The sequence below is a fragment of the Heterodontus francisci genome, chromosome 3 (genome assembly GCF_036365525.1).
Source record: "Heterodontus francisci isolate sHetFra1 chromosome 3, sHetFra1.hap1, whole genome shotgun sequence".
Lineage (NCBI taxonomy): Eukaryota > Metazoa > Chordata > Chondrichthyes > Heterodontiformes > Heterodontidae > Heterodontus > Heterodontus francisci.
Window position 1 is genome coordinate 97,266,675 of NC_090373.1, and position 12,362 is coordinate 97,279,036.

The 12,362-nt window shown below is 42.6% G+C and overlaps 1 protein-coding gene across 2 annotated transcripts in view; it reads left to right on the forward strand.

Annotated features, from left to right (window-relative positions):
• Positions 1 to 8,019: 8,019 nt before the first annotated feature.
• Positions 8,020 to 12,362, forward strand: part of tnfrsf21 (tumor necrosis factor receptor superfamily, member 21) — a 96,487-nt gene continuing 92,144 nt past the window's right edge. Inside the window, exon 1 of one of the 2 annotated variants that reach the window (XR_010971271.1) lies at positions 8,020 to 8,495. Coding sequence is in view for 1 of the 2 variants with exons in the window: in XM_068024958.1 (XP_067881059.1) it covers positions 8,412 to 8,495 (84 nt within the window). In the remaining variant the exon portion in view is untranslated. The remainder of the gene's footprint in view (positions 8,496 to 12,362) is intronic. The other variant, XM_068024958.1, reaches the window with a different exon arrangement.

Below are 12,362 nucleotides of genomic sequence, written 5' to 3' on the forward strand. Positions count from 1 at the left end.
GATGCCACTCGAAGTCTTTCCAGGCGAGGTTGATGAACAGTCTGTGATGGTTAGGTGTTCAAAGAAATTCCACTGTAGAAGACTTCACATAGGTTTTCCATCAAGGGTGTAGCAACAGGTGTAAGTTCTCACATTTGATGCAAAATTCCTTTTTTAAAGATGCAAGATTTCTGCAAATTCAGGGTTTCTTCAAAAATTCAGGAGGCAACAGTAACACGTCATACAAGCATACAAGAGCAAGGATTCTTTACAGAGAGGTAATACTTTTCTGGTTCTTCTTCTGACCTCCAGGCAAGTCAAAATCAAATTCCAATTGCCTGCTTTTGTCCAAACCCACTGGTTTCTAAAGTTCAAAAATGAAACCAAAACCTTCCAGAAACAAGTCACATGCCAAGTTATAAATTCTCTCTTGTCACAACAGAGGGTATCTCTGGGGTCAAACTCCCTGCTGGTTTCCTTGAAATTACCTGCTTTCCAGTCCTTGTTTACCAGTTCAACTTTTGTTGAACTTCCTTTCAAAAACATCCATAAAGTTTAGCTATCTCCAGATGTCTCAATGTCCACTGAAACCCTTTTCAGTTTAAAAAAAAAAGAATCCCAAATTTTAATACAAGAAAATGGAACTCCTCGTAACTCTACATTTGCGACTCTTCCGATGTCCTCTGTCACTTTAACCATTTCCTGTTTCTAATCATCTCCTCTTCACCATGGATGTCCAATCTATCTAAACCTCTATCTCCCACCAGGATGGTTTAAGAGTTCACCACTTCTTCCTTGAATGGATGCCCAACCAATCCCTATCCACAACCACCCTCCTTTGCTTGGCTGAACTTATTCTCACATTGAATAACTTCTCCTTGGACTCCACTCACTTCCTCCAAATAAAAGGTGCTGCTAATGGAACCCATATGGATCCTAGCTATTCCTGCCTTTATACAAGATATGTGGAACATTCTTTGTCCCAGTAATACTCAGGTTCCCTCACTTGCCTTTTTATGGTACATTGATGACTATGTTGGTGCTGTTTCCCACTCTCCACCCAAACTGGAAAATTTCATCAACTTTGCTTCCAATTTTGACCCTTCCCTCACCTTCACATGGTCCATCTCCACCTCTTCCCTTCCTGTGGACAGGCTATCAATCAATGTCCAGTATAAGCCCACTGACTCCCACAGCTAGCTTTACTGCACTTCCTCACACTTCTTGTAAGGACTCTATTCCATTTTTGCAGTTTCTCTCTGTCGCCATTGCATTTGTTCTGACAATGCCTCCTTCCATATCAGTGCTTCCAATATGTCTTCCCTTTTCCTCAACTGAGGATTCCCACCCACCTCAATTGACAGAGCTGTTGACCATGTCTGTTCTATTTCCTGCACTTTTGTTCTCACTCCTTCCCCTCTCTCCTAAAACCACAACAGGGTTCCCCTTGTCCTCACCTTCTACTGCACCACCCTCCACATTCAATGGATCTTCCCCTGCCATTTCCACCTCCTCCAGCTTGATGCTACCACCAAACACATCTTCCTTTCCATCACCTTTCAGCATTCCCATTCCCTTTATGCCACCCTGGTCCACTCCACGATTACCCCCAACATCTCCTTCCCTTCCTACAGCACCTTCCCATGCAAAGGCAGGAGATGCTACACCTGCCCTTTTACATCCTCCCTCCAAGGGTCCAAACACTTCTTCAGGGTAAAACAGTGATTTACTGGTGCTTCTTTCATTTTAATATACAGTATTAACTGTTTTCACTATGTGGTCTCCTCTACATTGCGGAGACCAAATACAGACTAGATGCCCACTTTGCAGAACGCCTCCGTTCATTCCAGAAGTACACAATTTTAGTCTCCTTAACTATGGAAGGATATACTTGCCTTCGAGGGGATGCAACAAAGGTTTACTAGCCTGACCACTACAATTAGGGGATTGTCCTATGAGGAGAAATTGAGTGGACTAGGCCTATATTCCTTGGTAAACTTAGAAGAATGAGATGTGTTCTCATTGAAACATATAAAATTCTTAAGTGGATTGACAGGGTAGATTCAAAGAGGATGTTTCCCCTGGCTGGGGACTCTAGAACTAGGGGGTCAGAACTTTAGAGTAAGGGGTTGGCCATTTAAAACTGTGATGAGCAGAAATTTCTTCATTCAGAGAGTGTGACTACTCTGAGTTCTCTACCCCAGAGAATGATGAATGCTCAGTCATTAAGTATGTTCAAGACAGGGATCGACAGACTTTTGGATACTAAGGGAATCAAAGGATATGGGGATAGTGTGGGAAGGTGGAATTGAGGTAGAAAATCAGCCATGATTTTATTGAATGGCGGAGCAGGCCGGAAAGGCTGAAAGACGTAATCCTGAACCTATTTCTTATGTAAGAATGTCCTTGACTTTCCAGTAGACTGTTATTTTAATTCTCCGGTTCACTTCCAATTTGACCTATCAATCCTCGGACTCCTATACAGTTCCAATGAAGTTTAACATAAGCTCAAGGAATGGCACCTTGTCTTTGGAGTAGGCACTTTACAGCCTTCCAGACTCACCATTGAGTTCAACCATTTCAGATCATAGCCTCTGCCCCTTTTTTGTTGGATGACAGCATTTGGTGATGATTCTGCTTTCACATTAACAACTCCTTGAGTTAATCTTTTGTCTCTTTACTTGTCCCATTATCACACCCTTTTGCCTTGTACCATCATCCCTTTTATCATTTAATCTCTCCTGTTTTCCACTCTACCACAGACCTTTCCTTTTATTCTATACTCACACCTCCTTTCCCTGTCTCTATACTTGCTTTAAACCTGTTACATTTCAAACTTCAAACAATGCTAACTCAGTTTCTCTTTCTGCAAATACTACCTGACCTGCTGAGTATTTCCAGCATTTTCTGTTCTCATTACTTTGATTTTGGGATGTTTCATGTGCGTTAATACCATTAGACTCATACTATTAACACACCACTGCTGGACTTAATGTGATAAATAGTTTGTATGTTGTGTTTGGTTGTGATTGACGCCCTTTAGAAATACAAATTTCTACTGAAATTCACTTATGAATACAGACAACAACACCACTGTAGGGAACCAGCTTATCCATGAAAATATGGCTATTTATAGAACAAACAAAGAACAAAGAACAGTACAGCACAGGAACAGGCCATTCGGCCCTCCAAGCCTGCGCCGATCTTGATGCCTGCCTAAACTAAAACCTTCTGCACTTCCGGGGTCCGTATTCCTCTATTCCCATCCTATTCATGTATTTGTCAAGATGCCTCTTAAACGTCTCTATGGTACCTGCTTCCACCACCTCCCCCGGCAACAAGTTCCAGGCACTCACCACCCTCTGTGTCAAGAACTTGCCTCGCACATCCCCTCTAAACTTTGCCACTCTCACCTTAAACCTATGTCCCCTAGTAACTGACTCTTCCACTCTGGGAAAAAGCTTCTGACTATCCACTCTGTCCATGCCGCTTATAACTTTGTAAACATCTATCATGTCGCCCCTCCACCTCCATCGTTCCAGTGAAAACAATCCGAGTTTATCCAACCTCTCCTCATAGCTAATGCCCTCCAGACCAGGCAACATCCTGGTAAACCTCTTCTGTACCCTCTCCAAAGACTCCACGTCCTTCTGGTAGTGTGGCGACCAGAATTGCACGCAATATTCTAAGTGTGGCCTTACTAAAGTTCTGTACAGCTGCAGCATGACTTGCCTATTTTTATACTCTGTGCCCCGACCGATGAAGGCAAGCATGCCGTATGCCTTCTTGACTACCTTATCCACCTGCGTTGCCACTTTCAGTGACCTGTGGACCTGTACGCCCAGATCTCTCTGCCTGTCAATACTCCTAAGGGTTCTGCCATTTACTGTATACTTCCCACCTGCATTAGACCTTCCAAAATGCATTACCTCACATTTGTCCAGATTAAATTCCATCTGCCATTTCTCCGCCCAAGTTTCCAACCGATCTATATCCTGCTGTATCCTCTGACAATCCTCATCACTGTCTGCAATTCCACCAAACTTTGTGTCGTCCGCAAACTTACTAATCAGACCAGCTACATTTTCCTCCAAATCATTTATATATACTACAAACAGCAAAGGTCCCAGCACTGATCCCTGCGGAACACCACTAGTCACATCCCTCCATTCAGAAAAGCACCCTTCCATTACTACCCTCTGTCTTCTATGACCGAGCCAGTTCTGTATCCATCTTGCCAGCTCCCCTCTGATCCCATGTGACTTCACCTTTTGTATCAGTCTGCCATGAGGGACCTTGTCAAAGGCTTTACTGAAGTCCATATAGATAACATCCACTGCCCTTCCTTCATCAATCATCTTCGCCACTTCCTCAAAAAACTCAATCAAGTTAGTGAGATACGACCTCCCCTTCACAAAACCATGCTGCCTCTCGCTAATAAGTCCATTTGTTTCCAAATGGGAGTAAATCCTGTCCCGAAGAATCCTCCCTAATAATTTCCCTACCACTGACGTAAGGCTCACCGGCCTATAATTTCCTGGATTATCCTTGCTACCCTTCTTAAACAAAGGAGCAACATTGGCTATTCGCCAGTCCTCTGGGACCTCACCTGTAGCCAATGAGGATGCAAAGATTTCTGTCAAGGCCCCAGCAATTTCTTCCCTTGCCTCCCTCAGTATTCTGGGGTAGATCCTATCTACCTTATCTACCTTAATCCTTAGCAAGACACCCAACACCTCCTCCTTTTTGATAATGAGATGACTGAGACTATCTACACTCCCTTCCCTAGGCTCATCATCCACCAAGTCCTTCTCCTTGGTGAATACTGATGCAAAGGACTCATTTAGTACCTCGCCCATTTCCTCTGGCTCCACACATAGATTCCCTTCTCTGTCCTTGAGTGGGCCAACCCTTTCCCTGGTTACCCTCTTGCTCTTTATATACGTATAAAAAGCCTTGGGATTTTCCTTAATCCTGTTTGCCAATGACTTCTCATAACCCCTTTTAGCCCTCCTGACTCCTTGCTTAAGTTCCTTCCTACTGTCTTTATATTCCTCAAGGCATTCATCTGTTCCTAGCCTTCTAGCCCTTATGAATGCTTCCTTTTTCTTTTTGAGTAGGCTCACAATATCCCACGTTATCCAAGGTTCCCGAAACTTGCCAAACTTATCCTTCTTCCTCACAGGAACATGCTGGTCCTGGATTCTAATCAGCTGACGTTTGAAAGACTCCCACATGTCAGATGTTGATTTACCCTCAAACAGCCGCCCCCAATCTAAATTCTTCAGTTCCTGCCTAATATTGTTATAATTAGCCTTCCCCCAATTTAGCACCTTCACCCAAGGACTACTCTTATCCTTATCCACAAGTACCTAAAACTTATGGAATTATAGATAATTTCTGAAATTAATTTCCTCACATGATGCTTACCCTCATTCCTCCACACATATGCCAAGATAAATAGGTAAACAAGATTACAATGGAATAGCCCCTATCTATATATCTATATCGTTAAAAGTCTTAGGATAAAAATGACACTATGGGGCGGAGGAACTTTTTGCAAGCCTGGCAGGGGAGACACACAATTTTTATCAGAACCTCGATCTCCTGTTTTTTTTACCGATTAGACCTTCCCTCAGAGTGTTTGGCCTGCCCCCTTTAAATCGAGGGACAACTTTGGGTTGTATCTGAAGATTCTCCTGGTCTTCCCTGGCAATTCCACCCAGATCGCCTTTGATCCTGTGTCTCCTTTTATGGGTTATTTTATTGATAAATGTTTGCCATTACTGATTCTTGATTGATCACTTTTATACCTACTTGCTTCTTGTTTATTGATTGGTTCACCACTTAATTATGACTTGTTGCTTTTATATGATTCATTTGTGAGTCATCAGGGTGCAAGTGTGATGTAACTTTCCCTACGTTACTCTTTCAAATGTTGACCCACCATCCTTGCAAACTACTACCCCATCTCCCACCTCCCTTTCCTCTCCAAAGTGCTTGAACATGTTGTCACCTTCAAAATCTGTGCCCTTCTTTCCATGAACTCCTCGTTTTAATCCTTCCAATCAGGTTTCTGCCCCTGTTGCAAATACTGAATGGCTCTTACCAGAGTCACAAATAACATCCTATGTGATGGTGACCATGATAAACAGTCCTGTCTCCTTCTTCTCAACCTGTCTGTAGTATTTGACATGGTTGACCATACCATCCTCCTCCAACACTTCTCTGCTGTTGTCCAGCTGAGTGGTACTGCACTTGTCAAATATCTATTTAACCGTAGCAAGAGAATCACTTGGAATTGCTTCATTTCCTGCTTCCGCACTATTACCTCCAGCATCCCTCAAGGATCTATCCTTGGACCCCCCCCCCACCACCTATTACTCAGCTACATGCTGCCCCTTGGTGACATCATTGCAAAACACAGCATCAGATGTGATGCTTTTAACGTGAAAAATGCACAATAGATAAAAGAGCCTAAAATTTCCAGACTCTATTGAGGAAGTAGAGGTACAATGGGCAGGACTTGCTGTCGTGCTGCGACAGGGCTGCCCTCCCTAATGAGGTGGTGGAAATTGACCTGATATTTGAAGCCTTCTTGGGGCCAAAAGAAGAGGGAAATGAAAAAAATTCTAAACCGTCCGGCCAAACCTTCTAGCCATCTCTCCAATCGTAATCCCTCTGGGTTTGATTGTAAGCTGCAGTGCTTTCCCTGAATCCAGAACAGAACCAACACCTCCTCTCAGCGGGCATAAGCCATGATAGGCCTAACAAGGCCTTGGTCATACTGCAACTGGAGTACTGCATTCAATTTTAGACTCTGCACCTCAGGAAAGATATGTTGGTTTTGGAGGGGCTGCAACAGATTTACCAAAATAATTGTGAGGTTTAGAGGGTTAAATTATGAGTACAGGTTGCATAATCCTGGTTTTTGAGTATAGAAGATCTGGGGGCTTTGTGATAATGGTGTTTAAAACATAGGGTAGATAGAGAGTCGGCAGTATCTTAAAACCAGAGTTGGACCTTTCAGAGGCGAGATCAGGAAGCAATTTTTCATAAAAAAGGGTTGTAGAAATATGAAAATCTCTCTCCCCAAAAGGCTGCAGATGCTGTGACAATTGAGATTTTCAGGATTGAGATAGATTCTTGTTGCATAATCCAGGGTTTAAGAAGTGAGGGCTTGCCCCGGTACCCAAAAACGCCTCGCGAGTCGGATTTCTTGTTCAAACGAGCGATCTTTCTTAAGAGCATACAAGGAGAAGTCCGACTCGCACGAATGATCTTAGGGATTCTACTCGGACAATGTTTGAGCAATTTATACGGTTACAGGAGGTGTAGTTGACAAGCTGTTTCTCTAATTACATCATCTTCCCATCTCAACCTGATCTCATCTTTCCTTGATCATATTATATGATTCCCTGTCCCTTCCCCCCGTCCTCGTTTACTTCTTGATAAGATTACTCATGTATTTCTTTGCATCTCACAGACAAACTTTTCTCAAGTTTGAGCAGCTTTGGTTTTACGCCAAGTATCCCATGATGCCCATACGCCAGTTTCCCCTACATAGGGATATGGAACAAAGGTGGGAAAATGAAGTGGAGACAGATTATCCATGACCTAATTGAATTACGGGATAGGTGTAAGGCTGAGTGGCTATTGTGCCGATGTTGATGGGGAATCTCTACCCTGCCTTAAGCATACTCCTACCCTTGACATTGTTCAAAATTGCAGCCCCAGGTTAAGTTTCACTCCCATCCACAGCTTCACCGTACCAGCAGAAAGTGCATTATGGAATTAAAAGAGTACTTTCTCGGTTTCTTCTCGACATTTTGTTCTTCGTTGTCTAAGCGGTACGACTGCGAGACCCTTTCAATGCCTGAAAGTTAGGACAGTGTCAGTTTGCAGAGCATCAGAGGCAGAGGGGAGAGTGGGCGGGGCGAAGCTTGAAGCCTCTGATTGGAAGTGGAATGTTGCCCGGAAGGTTCGGAGGATGACGCGGGGCGCACGCTCCGCCTCCTCCCTCTTCACTGCGACAGCGCAGCGCTTGTTGATTTCCATTCAGTATCAGCCGGAGCTCGCCGTGGTACGGACAAAGCAGCATCACTGGAGCTATGGGAATAAAGGCAGCCGACATTGATGACCAGTCGCTTCTTCCTTACTATTTGAAGCCTGTCGACTTGGTGAAAGTGGCCGCAAGGTTTCTGCAGTGGTGGAGCCGCTGGTGCCAGTAAAAAAATCGGCGGCCGTCCGTATGGGGGGGTGGTTGCCGATTCTAGCGCAGTAGAAGTGCGTCGAGCGGGGCAGTGGCACAATGCGGAGTGAGGCGGCTCGCCACAATAACACGGTAAAATGAACCAGTGTGCGAGCTATGGACGCCTGGCAGCTCCAGCAGTGGCCACCAGCAAACTCTTTACCGCCTAGCCCTGCTAACAATGGGAGCTTTTAGCTTGTTGTGGTGCTTTCTTCCCTCTCTTATAGCTTGGTCCGCAGCGACGATGCATTGGAGCATTCTGACGGTAAGTGGATGCGGATGGTAGTGGTGGATTGAAGGGAGAGACACCGGTTGTTTACCATTAGCTTTGTTATTGTCTGGCTGTTAAGGAGGCAAAGATATGTTTCATATTCTCAGCGTTTAGTTTTTAGATGGTAAATACAGAATGTGAGAGCTTGAGGTGTTGAAGGCTTCATGGTTTTCCTGTTGAATATCAGTGCTGGAATGCGTCTGGGCAGGGCATTAGGTGCATATTAATTTTTTCTTTACAAAGGATGGCACACTAGTTCCACCTAGACATCATTGTTGAAACCATGCACTGATACCCATGTTCTGCATAGGGTGATGTAAGTACACTTTATATTGACAGACTTGTACTTTTGTTATGTTGATAATGGATTTTTTGCACCTTGTTTAGCTTCCCGACATAGTTTTTATTAGGAAAAAAGTACTATTATAAATGAATGCTGATTTGAAATGTAAACCAGTAATGCAAACTTGCTGAGAGGACAACCCTGGAAATTAAACTATCTGTAAAACATTATTTCATGTAAAGTAATATAATTTACATTTGGTCATATAAATATATTGAGGAGCATGCAGGTTACTTCATCAAATTATTGAGGTTTCAACTAATAGTATCCCCCAGTTCTGATGAAGTGTTAACTCTGCTTCTCTTTCCACAGATGCTGCCAGACCAGCTGAGTATTTCCAGCATCAGCAGTATTTTGCTTTTATTATAATAGTATCCCCTTGTTGGTCATGGGCACTATGATGTGAAATTTAAACATATTGAACATAATTTGTGTTTTCATTTAAAAATAATTTGAAATCTTTTTTAACTTGGCTTCTGATGGATATCTTCTCTTTTCAGTGTCTTGTCGAGATTAAACTTTATTTTAAACTTGTTCAATTTGCATAATCTGTTCTGGACAGGTTTTCCATTCATGCTGATATCAACACACTTCATAGCAGCATGTGCTAAAGTTTCAATTTTTTTGAACAAAACTATAAGCATAATTCATTGTGGAACCTTTATTTTAGTACTGAATACACAGAATTGTGCTATATTTCAGCAATATTTCCCCTGTTTCAACTTCAATGTTTTAATTATCTAGTGACAGTAAAGTGAGGCCAATTCTTTTGTTTCTTATTGGCTGTTTAAAGCTAAACCATCTGTCTTAAAATGGAATCACGGTAAAGTTCTGGGAACCATCGGGCTTCTAACAACAATTTTCATTACTTTTTGGTACATGGTCCTTTTTATTAATTTTATATTGCACGCAGTTAGAACACAAACAGGCCATTCACCCCAATCAGTTTGTGTTGGTGCTTTATCATTCACACTCCATAGTCCTAAATCAATGTGCCTGTCCTGGTCCCTTAACACTTTATGCCCCTTTTCTTCTGCCACATAACTAACGTATTACATTTTGGCATGGTCTCTGCTTCAATCGTCAACTTCGGTAACGAATTCCACAGCCTCAGCCCTCTGTCTTGACTTTTTTTTTTCTGCTTTCTGTCCTAAGTTTCATTCTCGATCCCTCGATCACCAGAAACAATCTTTCCTTCCATCTGCTGAGTCCCACCCCTTAACTTTGAACACCTCTATCAAATCACGCTGTAATCTGCTTAGTTTTTCTATCTTTAGTATGCTGCCTGACATGAGGAAATAATGATTCCTCATCCACTGTATCTTCTCGTTGCAGCGTCCTTTCTGGAGTGGGATTGGGGAGGTGGTGGTGGGGGCGAGTGGAGGTGCAAAACGACACCCGGTATTCAAACTGGGGTTTTAATAAGCTTTTATGTGTCAGTTATACAGCACAGAAACACACCCTTCGGGCCATCGTGTCCGTGCCGGCCATCAAGCACCTATCTATTCTAATCCCATTTTCTAGCACTTGGCCCGTAGCATTGTATGCTATGGCATTTCAAATGCTCATCTAAATACTTCTTAAATGTTGTGAGGGTTCCTGCCTCTTCTACCCCTTCAGGCAGTGTGTTCCAGATTCCAACCACCCTCTAGGTGAAAAATTTTTCACCATTACATTTCTGCATTTATATTCTGTGTCTCTTTCTGTTACCCGTTATTGCCCATTATTTCATTAGCTTTTTTTATGGCCTTCTACATGGAGGATGCTGCTTTTAACACATGGTAACCCTATCCACCACCACACCCAAATGTAACTGCTCTTTATTACTCATTTATTACTCAGCTGTCCCCTATTCAAAGTGTAATAGTAAAAATTATTTGATTTACCAATATATACACTTCATAATTACAGACATTGATTTCCATCTGTTTTTTTTGCTGATTCCTCCATTTTGTCTAATCATCTTCCAGCTTCCTGCAGAATAATTTACTATGCTTCCTAATTGCAAATTGGGATCCCACTTCCTCCAGCTCTGCCACTACCTGCTTCGAAGTATTCTGCAAAACTGTTGTTGATTTGTTGTTAATTCCGTACCCCTTAATCTTCTCCAGTAGCAGCTGTGAGGTACTTGTCAAAGACTTCTGACAATCCATGTACACTACATCCATTGTATTTCCCCCTTTCACCATACCTGCCACTTCCTCAACTATCAGATTTTCCAATCATCTGTTTCTAAGTTTCTCCTTTTTGGTATTTAGTAACTTCATGCAGCCCAATTAATTTGAAATTGAAATACCTGTATTTTCAGTGAGTAAATTCAGGCATCGTTTATTGCAAGGGTGCTTTCGTAGCAACAATACCAGTCTGCTGGGCTTTTAAGTTGTCCCTAATTATGTCTGAGCTCTAGCTTTTCCTGATTGAGATGTTTGCCATTGTTTAGGTCTTCCAGGGTCAAATGAAAATGCATTTTGGTATGGAGAAGCTCGTCCTGACTGATCAATTGTGCTTCTTTGTTGGCCAGTTAGGGAGAGGCATGGATCCTGCCCGTAGATGTGTTGTGTGTTATTTTCTTCCCCAATCCAGAAAAGTAGATGTAAAATCGATATTCAGTTTCTCTGATCTTTGAAAAGCATCAGCTGGCAACTCTCTTTCAAATGCACAAATTACCTGGAAGATATGATACTAACCAATCAATTATTCCTAACTTTAGTAATTCAAAATTACAGAAGTTGTCTGGTTTGGTATACATTTTAAGATGAAATGCGTTTAGAATTAGAACATTACAGCGCAGTACAGGCCCTTCGGCCCTTGATGTTGTGCCGACCTGTGAAACCATCTGACCTACACTATTCCATTTCCATCCATATGTCTATCCAATGACCACTTAAATGCCCTTAAAGTTGGCGAGTCTACTACTGTTGCAGGCAGGGCGTTCCACGCCCCTACTACACTCTGAGTAAGGAAACTACCTCTGACATCTGTCCTATATCTATCACCCCTCAACTTAAAGCTATGTCCCCTCGTGTTTGCCATCACCATCCGAGGAAAAAGACTCTCACTATCCACCCTATCTAACCCTCTGATTATCTTCTATGTCTCTATTAAGTCACCTCTCCTCCTCCTTCTCTCCAACGAAAACAACCTCAAGTCCCTCAGCCTTTCCTCGTAAGACCTTCCCTCCATACAATTGCAGTCCCTTCATTGCTTTCCCACCAAGAAGATGATGCAGTAAACGTTTAACAAAAATGCTCAAGAGATGGCCAGCATTTGCATTGTGGCTAAGATGTGCTCATTTATGGCTTTACTGATTCATGCTTGGTGTATGAAACCTCTAAAATCACAAGTTGTCTGTCAAATATTGTGGTATGAGTACTGTAGATTGTTACTTTTGTTTGTTAATCCTTGTAAAAGGACTCATTGCTGTGTTTCCCACGTCAACCCATAGGCAAACTTACTGAAACTCAATTTCTGAGTAGTGTAGGAATTCTGCTGCTGTTTTCAAAAGGTTTTGGCTGCAA